The sequence below is a fragment of the Melospiza georgiana genome, chromosome 3, assembly GCF_028018845.1.
Source record: "Melospiza georgiana isolate bMelGeo1 chromosome 3, bMelGeo1.pri, whole genome shotgun sequence".
In the NCBI taxonomy this organism is placed as follows: domain Eukaryota; kingdom Metazoa; phylum Chordata; class Aves; order Passeriformes; family Passerellidae; genus Melospiza; species Melospiza georgiana.
Window position 1 is genome coordinate 10624247 of NC_080432.1, and position 15623 is coordinate 10639869.

The following is a 15623-nucleotide window of genomic DNA, read 5'->3' on the forward strand; positions in this document are numbered from 1 at the left end:
AATTTGAATTTGAAGGCTTCAATGCAGAGCTCCTTCTAATAATTAGTATTTTGACAAATTTCTCTTGCAAATCTTGAAATAAAGTTATAAAAAGATGTTTTATGTAAAAGATGTTTCACAGGCAGCATATTAAATGACCCCTTCTGCAAAGTGTTTATCATTTTAAAAATCAACTCTTTCCCCACCTCTTTCAAGAATCTCACTACACAGTTGCTCATCAGAACTCCTTATGATGACCATTAGAAACACTGGTTAATCTCCATGCTTGCTCATACCAACCTGTTTTTATACATTTCCTCAAGTCCCAGAGTATCTAGGAGCCTTTAATAATCCTAAGATGTCACTGGTGTGCTTTAATGACACACTAAGAGACAAAATCTGCATGAAAATTCATACTGTCCAAAGAGATTTGAACTTCAGATTCTTTGAATAGTAGGAAGGTTTCTTTTTCTATTACACAGCTGAGGAATGGAGATGCAAGAATGAAGTGAATTCCTGAAATCATGCAGATGAACTATGTAGAATGAGAAACTGAATATGAGCCATCTCATTTCTATCATTTTTGCTAATTATATCTGTTTAATAAGTTGATAAAGGAGGACCTGAGGTATGCAGAGCACTTCCTTCCTTCCACTATAAAAACATTATTGTAATCTTCAGAGGGGCAAAAAAAAAATCAACATATTTTAAAATACAAAATCTTTGAAATTATGCTAAATATCCAATAGTCATCTAAATTTTTTTTGTCAGATTACATTGAGGCAAAGAGTATAAAGCACTGAGAAAAGGAAAAGGGAATATTTCTGGGATTGCACAAGAATGGACAAAATAGTGTGGTGCTGAAAACCACAGCTGAAGCTTATTGGAGATCCACTTTCTTGAATGATTTCTGTAATTCTGAAATTATGCTGGTGAAAGCTAGCTATTTTGCTTTTTTTACACATCTTTGAAAACATGGTTTACACTGTGTAACATCCACATTCACATCCACACAAAACATTAATCTGCTTTCTAAACTTACAGCCTCTGGACAAGTCAGGAGAAAGAGCTTTGCTGACTGGCAAAGTGGGAGCCCAGCCTTTTGTCCCAGCACTAGACAGTATGAGGTGGAGAGTGATAGTTGGAGTCAGAGAACTGCACCACTTTGAAATTAACTGCCTTCATTCAAATACTGTCAACTAAAAATCCATGCAGTGCTAGCAAAGCAAACATTCTGGTTTAAAAAATTCTGCATTAAAAAAGTTTGTGATATGGACAAAATATCTTTCTGTGATAAAGTCAGAGCTTTCTGCTAAGCTTCATATTGGACTGCACAGTTGTGCCTTCAGCTTCTCCAAGTACACCTTCATACTTGATATTACCAACACAGTACACCAAAATGCTGACAGACACCTGCACCACAACCACTCAGTTAAAGCTATTCCTTCTGGAAAAAAAAACCCCAAACCCCTCAGTCTACAGCTGGACTGACACAATCCTTCATCTGGACCAACAGTCTGTAATGTCTCTGTGCATCACACACCAGAAAGAATTTATGTACCTGAGAGACAAAAAGCTTCCTGAATAATTTTATTGGACCTAGGGTCTCTCTGACAAAGTATTATATTGAGAAGCAAAAATAGTAAACAGAGGGCACTGAACAGGAATATTTTGAGGATAAGTTCTGCTCTGCTTGTAGTTGGCCCCTTTATTTCTCAGTTTTCTTCTTCTTTCTAACCTGTCAACTTCCCAGAATCCAGATGAAGGGGCAAAGAAGTTGTTACAAGTTGAAAAGCCTGTGTTACTAGGGATTAGAAGGGTTGCAGTTAAAATTAACTTCACATACTTTTTGTATTCCTACTATTAGAGTCTCAACCCCTTTATTTTGTTCTCTCTCGAAGCACAGAAAAAAACCCCTTGTTTTCATCAATGATCTTGCAATCTAAAGACTGCAAGAGACAAGAAATGGGATACTTAAGAAAACAATGAAAAAAAAACAGTGTGATATGAAGATTTCAAGGATTGTTGCAAACACATGTTGAAACAAAACAAGAATTTTCAGGAGGCATGCTTTGGGAATAGCAAAAGCCTCATGAGCTTCAAAAAGAGTATGGAGAAAAGCTTAAAAAGAAAGGCAGAAAAATTAGCACACAAGAAATGAAAACTCAGATTTGATAAGGGTATGAAGTAGTTCCTTGGATGAGAGTCAGTACAGAAAATAAGTATAGATGATAACACAGAAGAAAAGCCACTTGGAAGCAGTGAGATGCTTTTGTACAGTATTAAGTATTCCTACTACTGTTTTTTCTGGCCTACTACAGATACAGGTAAGAACTGCTAAGTTTTATGGATTTACATTTTACAGAAAATTGAGTATTTGAACTCATCCAGTACATTATGTTATTCCCAGCTTGACTTTGTAAAAAAAAAAAAAAACCAAACTGGTTTATATTATGAATATTTATCACTATTCTATTTTACATAATATATACATAGGTTTATATATAGGTTGGAATTCTTCATAGTGAGTCAATTATAGAATTTTACAGACTAGAATGCATATGTTCTACTTGTGAAATGTTTCCTAGAAAGCATTAGTGAATTTAAATTCATTTGAGATTTCCATCAGATATTCTGACTACTGTAATTCTATTGGCACATATATTTCAGTGGCAAAACAGATAAATTTAGAATTAAAAGTATTATCAATAACCTTCTTCCCACTCTCAGTATATATTTCCTTTAGTCAACTTTCTTCTTTGTCAATCAAGTTAAAACAATGACTCAAAATGAAGACATCTTGGCATGTGTATCTATCATTCCTTCTATAATGTAGTACTCCCACTAGCTTTCATGGGAATTATGCATGTGAAAAGACTGCATTATTAGGCCAGATTAAGATAAGGCATTTAGAAATACTTAACTCATCATACCACTTCAGAACCTAATATTTATCATGGTACTTAAGCCTGGAGCAATATAAACAAAAGTACAAAATACAACTCCTGGAAATATACTATGGATGGATTTTTCATAACTTTTTTCAATAAAACTGAACAGAGTTTAAACTATTTTTCTTGCTTTTTGATATATGAACAAATAAAGAAATATGAATCAGATCACTCCAAAAGACTTGCAATATTCCTAAACAAGAGAAGCCACATATCAGTAAGAGGACAGTAAAAGTTAAAAATACATTGCAGATATATGAACTAGATGTCTGTGTAACCATGTAAAGGTCCTCAAAACTTTTCTTGGTATCCCTATGTCTTTTTTAACTCATTAAACCTGATCTTCTGGAAGCATAGCCAGTCATCTTTAACTGTTCAGACATGATTTCCATTTGGACTTCATAAATGCAATTCTCCTCCCATGCCATGACAATTAAAGGATAGTATGAACTCTCTTCCTCTGACCCAGGAAAGATATTGGGCCCTTCCCTTCTCTGAGCTAAAACTGAATGGACCTCCACTTTACCCCAACAGATTGGATAGACAGCAATTGGCTCTTTCCCACATGCATAGCTCAGATGTAGAGTCAAACTTCTAGGCTAGTTAGAATGTGATAACTTTCTAAATGTTTAGGGTTTTTTTGCCTAAAACACACTGCTGCACAGTTAACCATGGACTGTTATTTTTGATGGCTAGTAAAACACTTGCCACTTTTGTAAAACAGTATTCTCACCTGCTTGTGTTAGTGCCTCAAATTCAGATTGTCTAATCTGACTGGAAAAGTTCAGACTTTAACTGCTAACCCCCATCTACTTTATAACATGGGCACTGTTAAAAAAGTTTAACTCTGCAATAGTTCAACTTGAAACAATCCTGAGGATTGAACACTTCAGATATTCTGCACAGCTGGATAGCTCACATCTGGGCATCACTAATCAGGTCAGTCACAGGTACTTATCCTGTGAGACAAGGATATTGGAAACAATAGCCATAAAGACTCCTGCCAGAAGCATAAATCCTTGAATTAAAAACATGTTCAAACACATGCTGCACCTTTTCCAATTGTACTGTAGATACCCTAGACTCTAGCCTGGGTTAATAGATGTCTTTGTACTCACCATGTGCAAGTCATTTTCTCAGGGAAAATAGATTTTCTTAAGAAGTGACAACACCATTTCATTAAGTGAAAATATAGAACTTATATGGCATATGAAATTACATCTAAGTCTAGAACACTGCATTTCAAGGAAGTAGAAATAATGAGAGTCCAGATCACAGCAACAAAAATTAAAGAAATACAAGAATAATATTGGGGGCTTTTTTCTATAAAGAAGAAAACAAAAACCAGGGATTGTTTAAAAGAATAACACAGTGGAAACATGACTGAGAATCTCAAATATGTGAGTCTGGGGCAAAGAGGAAAATAAAAATCCCTGTAACTACTGACTAACAAAAACTAATGGGCTGAAGTAATTTACTTTTAGCAGGTTAAGTTTAAGATCAGCAAGCACAAAAAACATTCTAATGGGAAGACTAGTGAAATGCTGGAATAGATAACTCACTTAGGTAAGTAATCATAACAAATCTTCAGGCAGACAGGCAAGGGCTCACTTAAAAAGACAACTTTGATTGATTGTGGCTTTGGAGGAAGAGGGGGGGCAGGTATGACACCTTTAGGGAATAAGTTTCAATTGTATGATTCCATGCTGAAGTGACTGAAGAATTGTAGCCATGTAGTGAGTGACCCACTTGCTGGGGGATCTTGACTTGGAAGGAAAGTATTTTTTCTGGAAAAGACCAAATCAGGTTCTTCATATACACAATCACTTGGATTCTGATATAATCTATGAATCACCTAGCTACATTGATCCAATCTGCAGCTTCTTTATTCAACAGTTTAATGATAATGACTTTCAGGGCTGGACTATTTACAACCAATATCTGATCCAGCCATAGGATATAGGATTTTGCTTGCTGACAGCAATTACTTAGTAACATGTCCCATGGCCTTGAGGCCAAACAACATTAGCAACAGCTGCTAGTAACACTGAATTCCAGATGTAGACTCTGCTGAAAAATTTAAAGGAATTAGTTTTACAATATTATGCTTTAAAAATCTAGATGTACTCCAAGTTCTTATTATCATATCTCTACTTTACTGTTAGGCTGGGATCTTTAGTGTTTTGTTTGTTTGTTTTTGATTTAAGCCTAAACTTTTTACAGGCATATCAAATTTAATAATTAGAATCACAATGCTGTACAAGGCCACAAGTCTTTGGAGCCATTGGAGAGTTAACGCAAAGTTAAGAACCTTCTCTACTCAGTTATTTTGCTTACAATAAAAATGTCTGATTAATGTGAGGGAGAACACAGGACAAACGTACAGCTCCCAGCCTGATTAGCAACTAAGTTCAGAAAACCTATCATTTTCCAGCTTCATTTCAATATTTTTGCCTAATATTCTACAATAAGCAGCGTGTAGAAGTAGGAAAGTTACACAGCCATACTTATTCCCTACATTTAAACCACTTGATCTAACACCAGGTAACTGATGCAAGACAAAAAGAAAAAACCTGCATCACAGTTCATCTTTTGGATAGTGAGAACTAAACTACGAGAAAATAAAGTTTCTAAAATGTATAAGGACCATGACAGTTGAAGTAGGTACAACTGCAATATAGCGAGTATCAGGTGTTCTCAAAGTTCCTACACATAACAAAGTAGCTCCCACTCAAAACACTGTAATTTGACAAAGCTACCAACGTCAGTGCTTCAAATGAAATCCTTTAAAATACATCTCACCTATACACGATTGTTCTCTGACAGTGTGGACACTACTGCCCTTCTCACCACAACTACAAGGAGGCACCAAAGGCAGCTCCGCCTCCACCCTCCCATCAGCCAAGTTGCCAAAAGCCGGCCCGGAGTGGAAGGAGCCCGGCTGCCCCTGCGGGCCGTGCCCAGGGCGCGCTCACCGTGCCGGGCTGTTCTGGGAGCCTTCCCTCCCCTCCCCCTGCCCCTACGCACAATGAGGGAGAATGGAGAGCAGTTTCAGCATTAAATTTGAACTTCCCTGCTTTTGTTAGCATGAGTCACCACCTTAACATTATCTCAGCTGTAGACTTTTATCTGTGAATATCTAAGCCCTGTCTTGTGGAAAACTAATTACTGAGCCACTGAGAGGCTTCATAATGTCCTGCATTTAAGTCCTGAACATCATACATAATGCATAGGAAGCAGTCGCTGCACTCTGATTACAGAACACTGTCATTAAGAGAGCAAATTAAAGATGTGAATAATTCACTGGCTGAGCTTATTGTCAGTGCTGCATTGTGAAATTAGAATTTCTAATAAGTACTGCAATTTTTTTAACCCAATTAACACAGAGAACATCTTGAGTCTGATTAGTACAATAAAAATTATTACCTTATTCTTTTGCTTCACAACAGCCAAATTAAATACTGTACTTAATTATGCAGCATTCATCGCTTCTGTGCTAGAAATAATAATAATAAAAAATTCTCACTATCGCTTTAATAAGACTTCCAATATTTAGAGTGCAACCGAAAAATAGAGCATATGAATCTCCTGCACAATTTCTTATCACAAAGTTACTGGCTTTTTTTTTTTTACAGACTTTGAAAATAGGGTTTAATATCAGCAGCCGACCATGATGTCACTGCTGAAGTCTTCTCTGGAAACAAAAAGGTATTAAAAAAAAAATCCCACAAAACGACCCTTCTGAACAAGCTCTGAATATATATTGTGAATTAACTTTCTCTGGGTTGATGTGAAGGCAGAGGAAAAAAAAGCATTACCGCTCACTGCCTTGAAATCGAATACACAAATATACAAACATAGAAACATCTATACACACACACACAGACACACTCATATATATAGGTTGTTTCAGAAAAGATGCTTAGGAAATATACTAGGAAAAAAACAAGCTGGATCAGCTCTCTTACCTCAGTTCCCTCTTGGCACGGGATAGATAACATCCTTTCATCCCAGAAAGGAGAAAAGTCCGATTCAACATCCAGCATGTTGATTTTTTCCTCACACGATGCCTGCTGCCATGTTAAATAAAGAAAATGATCACTGAGGATGCAGCTTTTGTCTCCAAATATTTGAATACTGCCTTTTAGTGACAAGGACCCCAGGAACCTTCGCACATCTGGCAGCAGACACCACTGGCTGCAGCTGCTGCAATGGGATTTTTCCTCAACCCTATTTCATTTTCAGCTCCTTTTTCTTCCCCAACCTGAGGAAGTTTAATCACCAAGCATGGCTGGGGAAGAAAAAAAGAAGAGGAAAAAAAAAAAAAGGAAAGGTGGCATTGCAATCACAAGCTTTCTTGGATTTGTCCTAGAGACAGGGACTGCAGCAACCACCTTGCATCTTTGTCTAGTTATTTTAGCATGTGCGTGCAAGAGGGGAGGAAAAAAAAGACTGAAAATTATTCAGGCATAATGCAATAGACATAAAGAGACAAAAAGACAAGGAGAGAAAGAGAGGGGAAGAGAAAGAGGGAGAGTGAGGGAGGGAGAGGAAACAGAAAGACTAAGAGAGGGAGAGGGGGCTGTCAGTGCAGATAAATCTGCATATGGAAATCAGGGTTATCCTGGGTACAGTTTTATTTAACCATGATGTACTGTTTTTTTAATTAGACAGGAATTTAAAGAAGGAAATGAGAGATTCTTACAGACACAGGAGCAAATGAAGCATTTTAAATCACAGCAAAGCTTTCAGAGCAAGCTGTAGCAGCAGCAGCAAAACTTTTTATAGCAACTTTCTTACTAGAAGGAAGTTTAGTGCACTGCTGCTATTTTGCACCCAAAATCCAGGCAGAAATGGAAAAGCATTCATTTTGAAATAAAATCAAACCACAACAATCCAAAATAATATAACATTAAAAAAAATAAAAAGAAAAAGAAAAAAAAAAAAAAAAGACCTAGAAGCCTCTAGGTGCACAGCAGGCGGGCACTTTAAGCTAAGTTATGCCAGGCACAGGGTTTAGGACTTTTGCCCTGGCGCCCATTCTGTGGTGGCTGTGACACCCAATGGAGATGCTGCAGTAAATGGTAGGAGTGATACTCAGCTTGAATTTCAAATGCTCTGAACACCACTTCCCAAGCTTGATGGCACTTGTGTGTGTTTGGGGATATGAGCATTACACTGCAGACATAGGAAAGCTGGATCTCCACATGTAAGACATCAGAAAAGACCAGGAGAGCCTCATGCCCATCTCTGTCAGGGAACATGGGAATGAGTGAACTGAGAAAGCTGAGGAGAAGAAGGGAAATGAGGTTCAAGTAAAGTCTAGACAAGAAAGACACCAGAGAAAGGTAGGGGACAGTTGCAGTACAAGGGAACTTACAGGAAAGATGGGCCAAGACTAATTTACAACAGCATGTAGAGACAGGACTGGGGGAATGGGTTCAATTCGAGAGTAGGTTTATATTAGGTGTTAGGAAGAAATTCTTTACAGTAAGGGTGGTTTGGCACTGGAACAGGTTGAACAGCGATGCTGTGGATGTCCCATCCCTGGAGGGGTTTTATCCCAGCCTGGATGAGGCTCTGAACACCCTGGTGTATTTGAAGTCACCACAGCAGGGTTGGAAGTAGATGATCTTTAATGCCCCTTCCAAGCCAAGCCATTCTATGGTTCCACGATTCTGTGGGCACAAGGGAGACAGGCGAACACCCGAACACCAGCGGCAACACGGTGGCGTTCATGTGCGAGGTGGCCAGAAACCACCTGTGGTGGCGGGCCCGCCAAAGCACACCCAGCCGAAAGAAACCCGCCGGCCGGTCAGTCCTGGGAGGAGCGGCGGGCGGCGCTTCGCCTTGGGCTGGGCGGGGCGGGACGGGGACGGGAAGCGGGAGAGGAAGGGCGGGAGAGAGAGGGCGGGAGCCGGGGCAGGCGCTGCAGGCGGGGCAGGCGCTGCCATGCCGGAGAGGAGGCGGGGCGGGCGGGAGCCGGGGCAGGCGCTGCCGTGCCGGAGAGGAGGCGGGGCGGGAGGAACCGGGCGGGAGGAGGCGGAGCGGGCGGAGGAAGCGCGGCCGGGGAGGAGCGGCCGGCGGCCAATGGGCGCCTTGGCGCCTGCGCAGTGCGCGGCTGGCGGCGGCGCGCGGGCTGTACGGAACGGGCCCGGGCGCGGAGGGGCAGCGACAGCGGCGCGCAGGAACCGCCCGAGTCCCTGTGGCGCCCGCCCGGGGCTGGCCCAGCCGGGAAGTGCCCCTGGGCAGAGGGCGGCGGTGCGGGGCCCAGGCATTCCACGTGCGGGTCGTGTTCGTGGGCGCGTCCCGGCGGCCCACAGCGCTGTTCCCGCCGCTTTGCAGCTGCTGCCCGCGGATTGCAGCCGCCTGGAAGGTTCTGCTTGGAGGACCAGGAGGTGCTTAAAGTGTTCGTTTGTTTCTGCTGCGTCAGGGATGTGGTAGACAGGTATGGAACGGATGGGAGCTATGGCGGGGAAGAGCTGCCCTCTTATGTAACTGTTCCCCCAGGGGTTTCTGTCGTGTGGGGCGATTTTGGTTCCCCGAACTGAACAGGCTTTCCCTGGAGCCCTTGTGGCTGAGAGCATTCCCTTCAGCTGTCCCAACACCTCTGCACAGGGTCTGGCTGTAAACTGGAGCACAAATCATTCTTTTTCTGCTTTCCCAGCCGCCTGCTCCACAGGAATGTGAATAGAGAAAGTGAGAAATGGAAACTGTTAATAGAGAACGTGAGAAAATAGAACGTAAACTGTTTTCTTCTTTTTTTTTTTCCCCTTGAGCATATATTTTAGTTAAGCTTCTGTATTACCAACCTCCAGCCATTGTGTTGACTAGATCCGGCAAGAACCATATCAAAATCTACCAGCAAAGAATTTGAAAACTTTAATTTAGCATTTTAGTTATGTTGTTTGTGCATTTTTATTGGACTCTCTGACACCTGTTGCCTAGTTCTGCTCTTTCAGTATATTGTATAAAGTATGAATACACTAATATTATCTGTACAGTGAACTTCTATTGGACATGGTAATCCTTTTTTGGTTTTGTTTCTCTTTTTCTTCAGATTACTAGGTAGTTAGATTTTTGTTTTTAATATTGTGAGCCTCTAGTACATGATGTACTTCCATAGCATAGCTACTCTGGTCATAAAATGCAGTGTTGCTTTGTAATGCAGTGCTGCCTCATGTTATAACCTACTGCTAGTCTAACCTCATCACTAATTAATTTAGAGAGCTAAACCAGAAGAAAATGTTTGGGTTTTTTTTTTAAGTCACTGATGTGTCTTCTTGAGTAGGCTCTGTTCAATGAGGAAGATGTGGTTGCACAAAGGTGCAGAATTGTGTGACAGGGCATGTGACCATGATTGCCCGTCTTGGTGGCTTTTACTTCAGTGTTGCAGTTGGCCAGATCTGTGTCCTCACTTGAGCTGAAGGATGATGTGGAGTTGTAACAATGAGACATTCATTTGAAGAAATGCTATGAGTATTTTTGTATTTAACTATTTTTTTCTGGGCCAGGTGAAAACAATGGAGGATGACTGTGGTGCTTCCTCCACATCCCCATTTCTCACTGACAGCTTGGAGCTGGCGATGGAAGTGGAGCATGAGAACTCAAGGCCGGCTTTCTTTTCTTGTGCCTTTGACAGCCAAAATGGAGGGAGAGGGTTCTCTGCGGAGTCTTATTTAGCAAGTGGGTCTCTTAAGAGGTAAGGGATTTTTTTTAATTACAAATATAAAAGCCTTTTTAGATGTTCTTTCCTCTCATGTTTGGTGCTGACAGGTTTCCAAATCAGTTTGTTCTTCCGGTGCTGAAATCAGCTTGGTGATATCAAAGTGGGAAGCCCTGTTGTGTTGATAAACAGCTTTGAACGGTGCTCTAGATGCAGTTCTTAGCTTTCTGAACTTACTTTTAAGATACTGTAATGGACATTTACAAGCCTGTTAGGATAATTCAAAACTGGCCTGTTGGGCAGCAGCATCTGAGATCACTTGAATTTTTGTGGAGCTTCAGTGCTGCTTTTCCTAATCATCTGCTCTAATAAGTGCTGGCCATTTTTCTCTCTTTTCCACACTGCCTGGCTTCCCCAACTTTCTGGAGCTGGCCCTAGTAGCTTCAAGACCATCTTTCTCAAAGCTTTACCCTTGCATGCGTTCTGGATTTAAGGTTTTGATGTCATAGGCATAGCAAATAAGCATTTCCTGTGAGATTTTAAAATGTCACTTTGGTTTAATTGTTATCTGCCTTGCTGTCTGTCATTCACCCTAGTTTTCTGTGCTGTTTGCTCATCTTGCAGGTGTTGTCTTGTTTTCTCTACAAAAGCTTAATCTTTCTGTCTGTCTGTCTTCCTGCCAGGCTTTGTAGTTTGTGTTGTTACTTTTTTTCCCCACAATGTTTTCTGTAAAGGCTTAAGGGGGGGTCCACTGCACCTCCCCCTTTCTCTGCCTTATCTATCACATCTTTTAGTTGCATTAGAGCATGTTCATTCAAATTTACATCAAATAGATGATTGAGGGATCCTGTATCTGCATGAATATATCAGTAGTGGATTCCACATTGATAAGGAAACATTTCACCTGAAGTTGTTTCTGTCGTTAAAACTCACTGAGGAGCTTGTATGTAGACAGGTTTCCCAGTCACTATAGTTGTGATAACACTGTTCTTCCACTGTTTGTTCATGATGTCTACCTGAATTGCAAAGTCCTGGAAAAGCCTCCATGTCAGGGACTCTTCTGTCATTGTTGCTTGGAACTGGGGTAGCTGGATTTAGTTGCTGGAGGCTTCAAAACAGTCCAGTGTTCAGAAAGTTACCAAGTGAATTAAAGTGTTATGGAAGGTTGAGCCAATTATTCAGCAGATTCTCTTTTTGCCTCTGAGAACGAAATTGGAACTAGTGCATAGTTCAAGCAGAATAAGAACTTGGTGTGTAATATAATGGAAACTAAGTGCTTGCCTGGTATATCTTTTTAATTTTTAAAATAAAAATAGTTTTTACATATTAGAGAATTGAGCTGCCTCTATGTGGGATTATTTTATGAAAGGCAGTTGGAAAATTCTGAAATAATTTACCATGCTGTCATGCAGTTTGCTGCAATTTTTTTTTTAGTTCATGTTAATGAAACATTTTTTTATTTGCACAATTATAATGTTTTAACACCACAAGTGTCTGATTTTCTCCACTTTGAGTAAAATGATAATTCTGGTGTTATTTAATTTTTCTTTAACAAGAGCAAAGGGTAATTATGGCCTAGTGTTAGCTTGAGTTATAGTGACAAGGTACCATTTTGAGCCTCATCTGTTCACCTGCCTAAAAGTGTGCTTTTAGCAGTGTGTTCAGTAAAAATATTATTAAATGAATAAATGTATGTTCTAGCATTAGTTACTAGGTATATAGTGTGCCTTGAGACAGATCTCAAGCATACAGAGCAGTGGATTATCTTACACAGCAGCATCTTCTCTTCACAGTCTGTGTCTTATGTCTCCGCCCCTTTGTAAGTATGAAAATACTTCAAGAGGGTAACTTCTTAATTTTTATTTCCAAAATCTGCTTGTCACCTGTGGCTATATCCTGTTTTTACTTTTGAAACTAGGAGTTGTATTTCTATAGATCATATTGCTCTAAAAGGTACAACTGTCTTTGAGACATCTGTCATGTCCATGTTGCTGATACGTTCAGAAAGTATTGGTGGTACATAAGGCAGCTGTAGATATTGTACTCCATAGGTTTATTACTGGCAAATGTATGAATATTGTTGGCTCTATTTTGCAGGGTTTTGCTGAGACTAGATCCTTCTCCAAATGACTATGAAGAAAATACAGTGGAATTGTTTGGCTTTCAGTGGGTTACTGAAATGGCATTAGTTGAATCCTGTGGATTTCTCTTTGGATTACTTAGGTATGATAACATTGTATTTTATAATTAATCCACATCTGTAATTATACCTTCTGTAAGGGTGTTACAAACTTCACATTTAAAACACCATGAAAGACTGGGCTGTGGAATGCATCTAAAAATGATTAATGCTGTCTGTTTAGTGCTCCAGTAAGTGATGGATAGGACACAGATGGAATTGCAGGAAGAGGTACATTGTGTCACAGGTTCTTAATATTATGTGACTTATTATTAAGTTTCTAAGTAGTGTGGTGCATATCTGAGGCATCACCAGATAAAAAAAATTAAGTATAGTTATTAAACAGAGTGTTGGGGTTAATTTAGAAGGCTCTATCTTCAGAATTATATGAATAGACTATATAAGATTTCCTTGAATGAGATTGTGCTGCCCATATAATTGAAGTTTTCTTTTGAAGATTTTTAGTCCTTTTTTGTGCATAAAGGAAAGTGGAGGTTAAAAATCAAATACTATAAATGCTGGATGCAGTGCTTTCTTCAATTGTTTGGATTAGGATAGCTTCAGCAATCTCTTCAGATACAGTTACTCAGTGTTTGACTAATTCAATGTAGATGCTTAATCTGGTCAATGCAAATACACAGATCACTGATAATCCTCTTTTCTACTGATAATCCTCAGGATGTACAGCACATACAGAGTGGATGGGAGAGGAGCTTTTGTATGATTTCACAGATATATGTGGTGTATTCCATCGTCCCTTTCTTTGCAGGGAATTCTTCCATCCCTTTAGGGTGTGACCAAGGGCATGATGTGCAACATGATTAATAGGGTCTGGCTTGTGGGAACATGGTGACATAGATGACTGGAAGTGTATTAAAAGCACTATTATTTAGCTTTGCTTGCTTGATGCAAGCTTTGACCTCACTGTGTTTTTTAAAAGACCCCCAAAGTGATAAAGTGGGAGATGGGAGTATAATTTAGTTAAAAGTTTAAGTATTTAGTCTGATTTTTTAACTGTTCATTAACATAAAATCACTGGGCAGTGACACAGGAATGTTGAATTAAATGGCTATTCTTAAAGTTTTTTTCCTGTAATGTAAATTGCTCTGTAATTGTAATAGAGATGAACATAAGGTATAATGTAGTTTTTAAGTTATTCAAGCTGTACATTCTTTAAAACCTACTGACCTGGTAGGAATAATGGATTTCAGCTAACTCTTGGCCAAGTGTTTGGTTGCTAAGTTGTCTTTTGGTGTGACAAGTTCCTCTGCAAAGGGGAATATCTGCAAAGACATTCAGTTCATTTGTTTCAATCATAAAATGGAACACTTTCATTTATAGACCAGTTGACAACTAAAAGTAGAAAAACTGCTTTTTCTGCTTTTCCACTGTGGAAATTTAATGTGTTAAGTACAAGTTATAGTAGTTTTTGAAGATAGTGTGGTTGTAAATAGTTATGTTTATGAAGTAAAGGTAATATCTATGTTTAAATATATGCCTACAGAAAATTAGTCTCTTTTAATGTCTGAGATTATACTTAATATTGTAATTAAAAATTATTTGCAGTTTTTAAATATTGTAATAAATAACCGTATACTGCAGAACTGCAAGTTAACCCATAAGTAAAATTTTTTCTATGCAATTACTATTTTTTCATGTGAGAGAAGTGTGAGTCAAAGTGAATGAGACTATGTAACCATTTAAGTGGGTATATTAATATAATGTAGCTTTGATTAAAAAACAGGAGTACCAGTTTATCTGTCAGAATGTGTATTTGCAAATCAAATGATTTAATGATTAACAGCCATGAGGATCAATCCTTGAGGCACAAATGCAAATTGAAACTAAAATTTATTTAAATAATGGTATTTTTGTTATGTTCTTGTGCCCAGTTTGTGCTTTAATTTTATCAGCTCATTGTGTTCTGTCTTTGTCAATTCACTGGAGAGTATTTTTCTTTTTTTTTTCTGTCACTCCTTTCTCATACCTTCCTTCTCTAAACACCAGTCTCAACACCCCTGTTTCATAAAGCCCTCCTGCTTCAGACTTCCCTCCTTTTTTTGTGGTTGAAAGCCTTGAAAAATCCAGGCGGAAATTCAACTTTGATTTCAAAACAGACAAAAAACTCTACAACCCACCTAAATGATGGAAGGGTAGCTGACATGGCTTTATCCAAGAAAACAGGATAGAGTGAAGGGAGATCATTTTACTGTCTGTATGCACTTTAATATGCAAGTTACACCCTGTAGTTTTGTCTTTTAGATGCTTCTTGTGTCTTTTAAATGCTTCCTAGTTTTCAGGGTTTTTTTCATAAGAACATTTGATTTGTGTTAGATCCAAGTAGCCTATTTTAGAATCCTTCAGTAGTTATTGCTTTGACTGTATAAGAAATGAGACAGAGCTCTCTCCTCAATTTATGCAGCATTTTCTTTCTAAAGTCTGTCTGACACAGTTGTGCTTTTCATATATTCAGTTTAGTACTGCTTTATCTCTGTGGAGATTCTACTGGAAGACCACTTGCAAATAACAGTTGTTACAGAATATGGCCAAGTATTTACCTATGTTACAGCTTTTTTAAAAAATATTCATTTACAGTGGCACTGGGCTTCTTTAAAAATCTTCTCTTTCCTCTCCAAAACTGAACTGAGCTTTAACTTTTCTAAAGACACCTCCTTTTACTCTGCTCTTTGTGTTGCTGTTTATGCTTTGTTCTGGGGTTCAGGAGCTGATCACCCTGAGCAGGAATGAGAGAAGCTGCAGGCAGGATGCACTAAGGCACATTCACAAGTGGGTTAATTTAGTGTGTACTGAGTGTATGCCATGAGAACTAACTTTTAGGTTTAATCTG

General features: G+C 39.0%; 1 protein-coding gene and 1 long non-coding RNA gene across 2 annotated transcripts in view; one reads left to right on the plus strand and one right to left on the minus strand.

Moving 5' to 3' along the window:
• LOC131081445 (uncharacterized) overlaps nt 1–7471 on the minus strand; it is a 195902-nt gene extending 188431 nt beyond the window's left edge. The window contains exon 1 of the long non-coding RNA XR_009114260.1: nt 6899–7471. This is a non-coding gene — a long non-coding RNA (uncharacterized LOC131081445). The remainder of the gene's footprint in view (nt 1–6898) is intronic.
• Nucleotides 7472–9301: 1830 nt separating this feature from the next.
• The window catches only part of MMS22L (MMS22 like, DNA repair protein), an 88509-nt gene continuing 82187 nt past the window's right edge, over nt 9302–15623 (plus strand). The window contains exons 1-3 of the mRNA XM_058020560.1: nt 9302–9378; nt 10445–10632; nt 12694–12819. Coding sequence (XP_057876543.1) covers nt 10454–10632; nt 12694–12819 — 305 coding nt within the window. The 5' untranslated portion in view covers nt 9302–9378; nt 10445–10453. The remainder of the gene's footprint in view (nt 9379–10444; nt 10633–12693; nt 12820–15623) is intronic.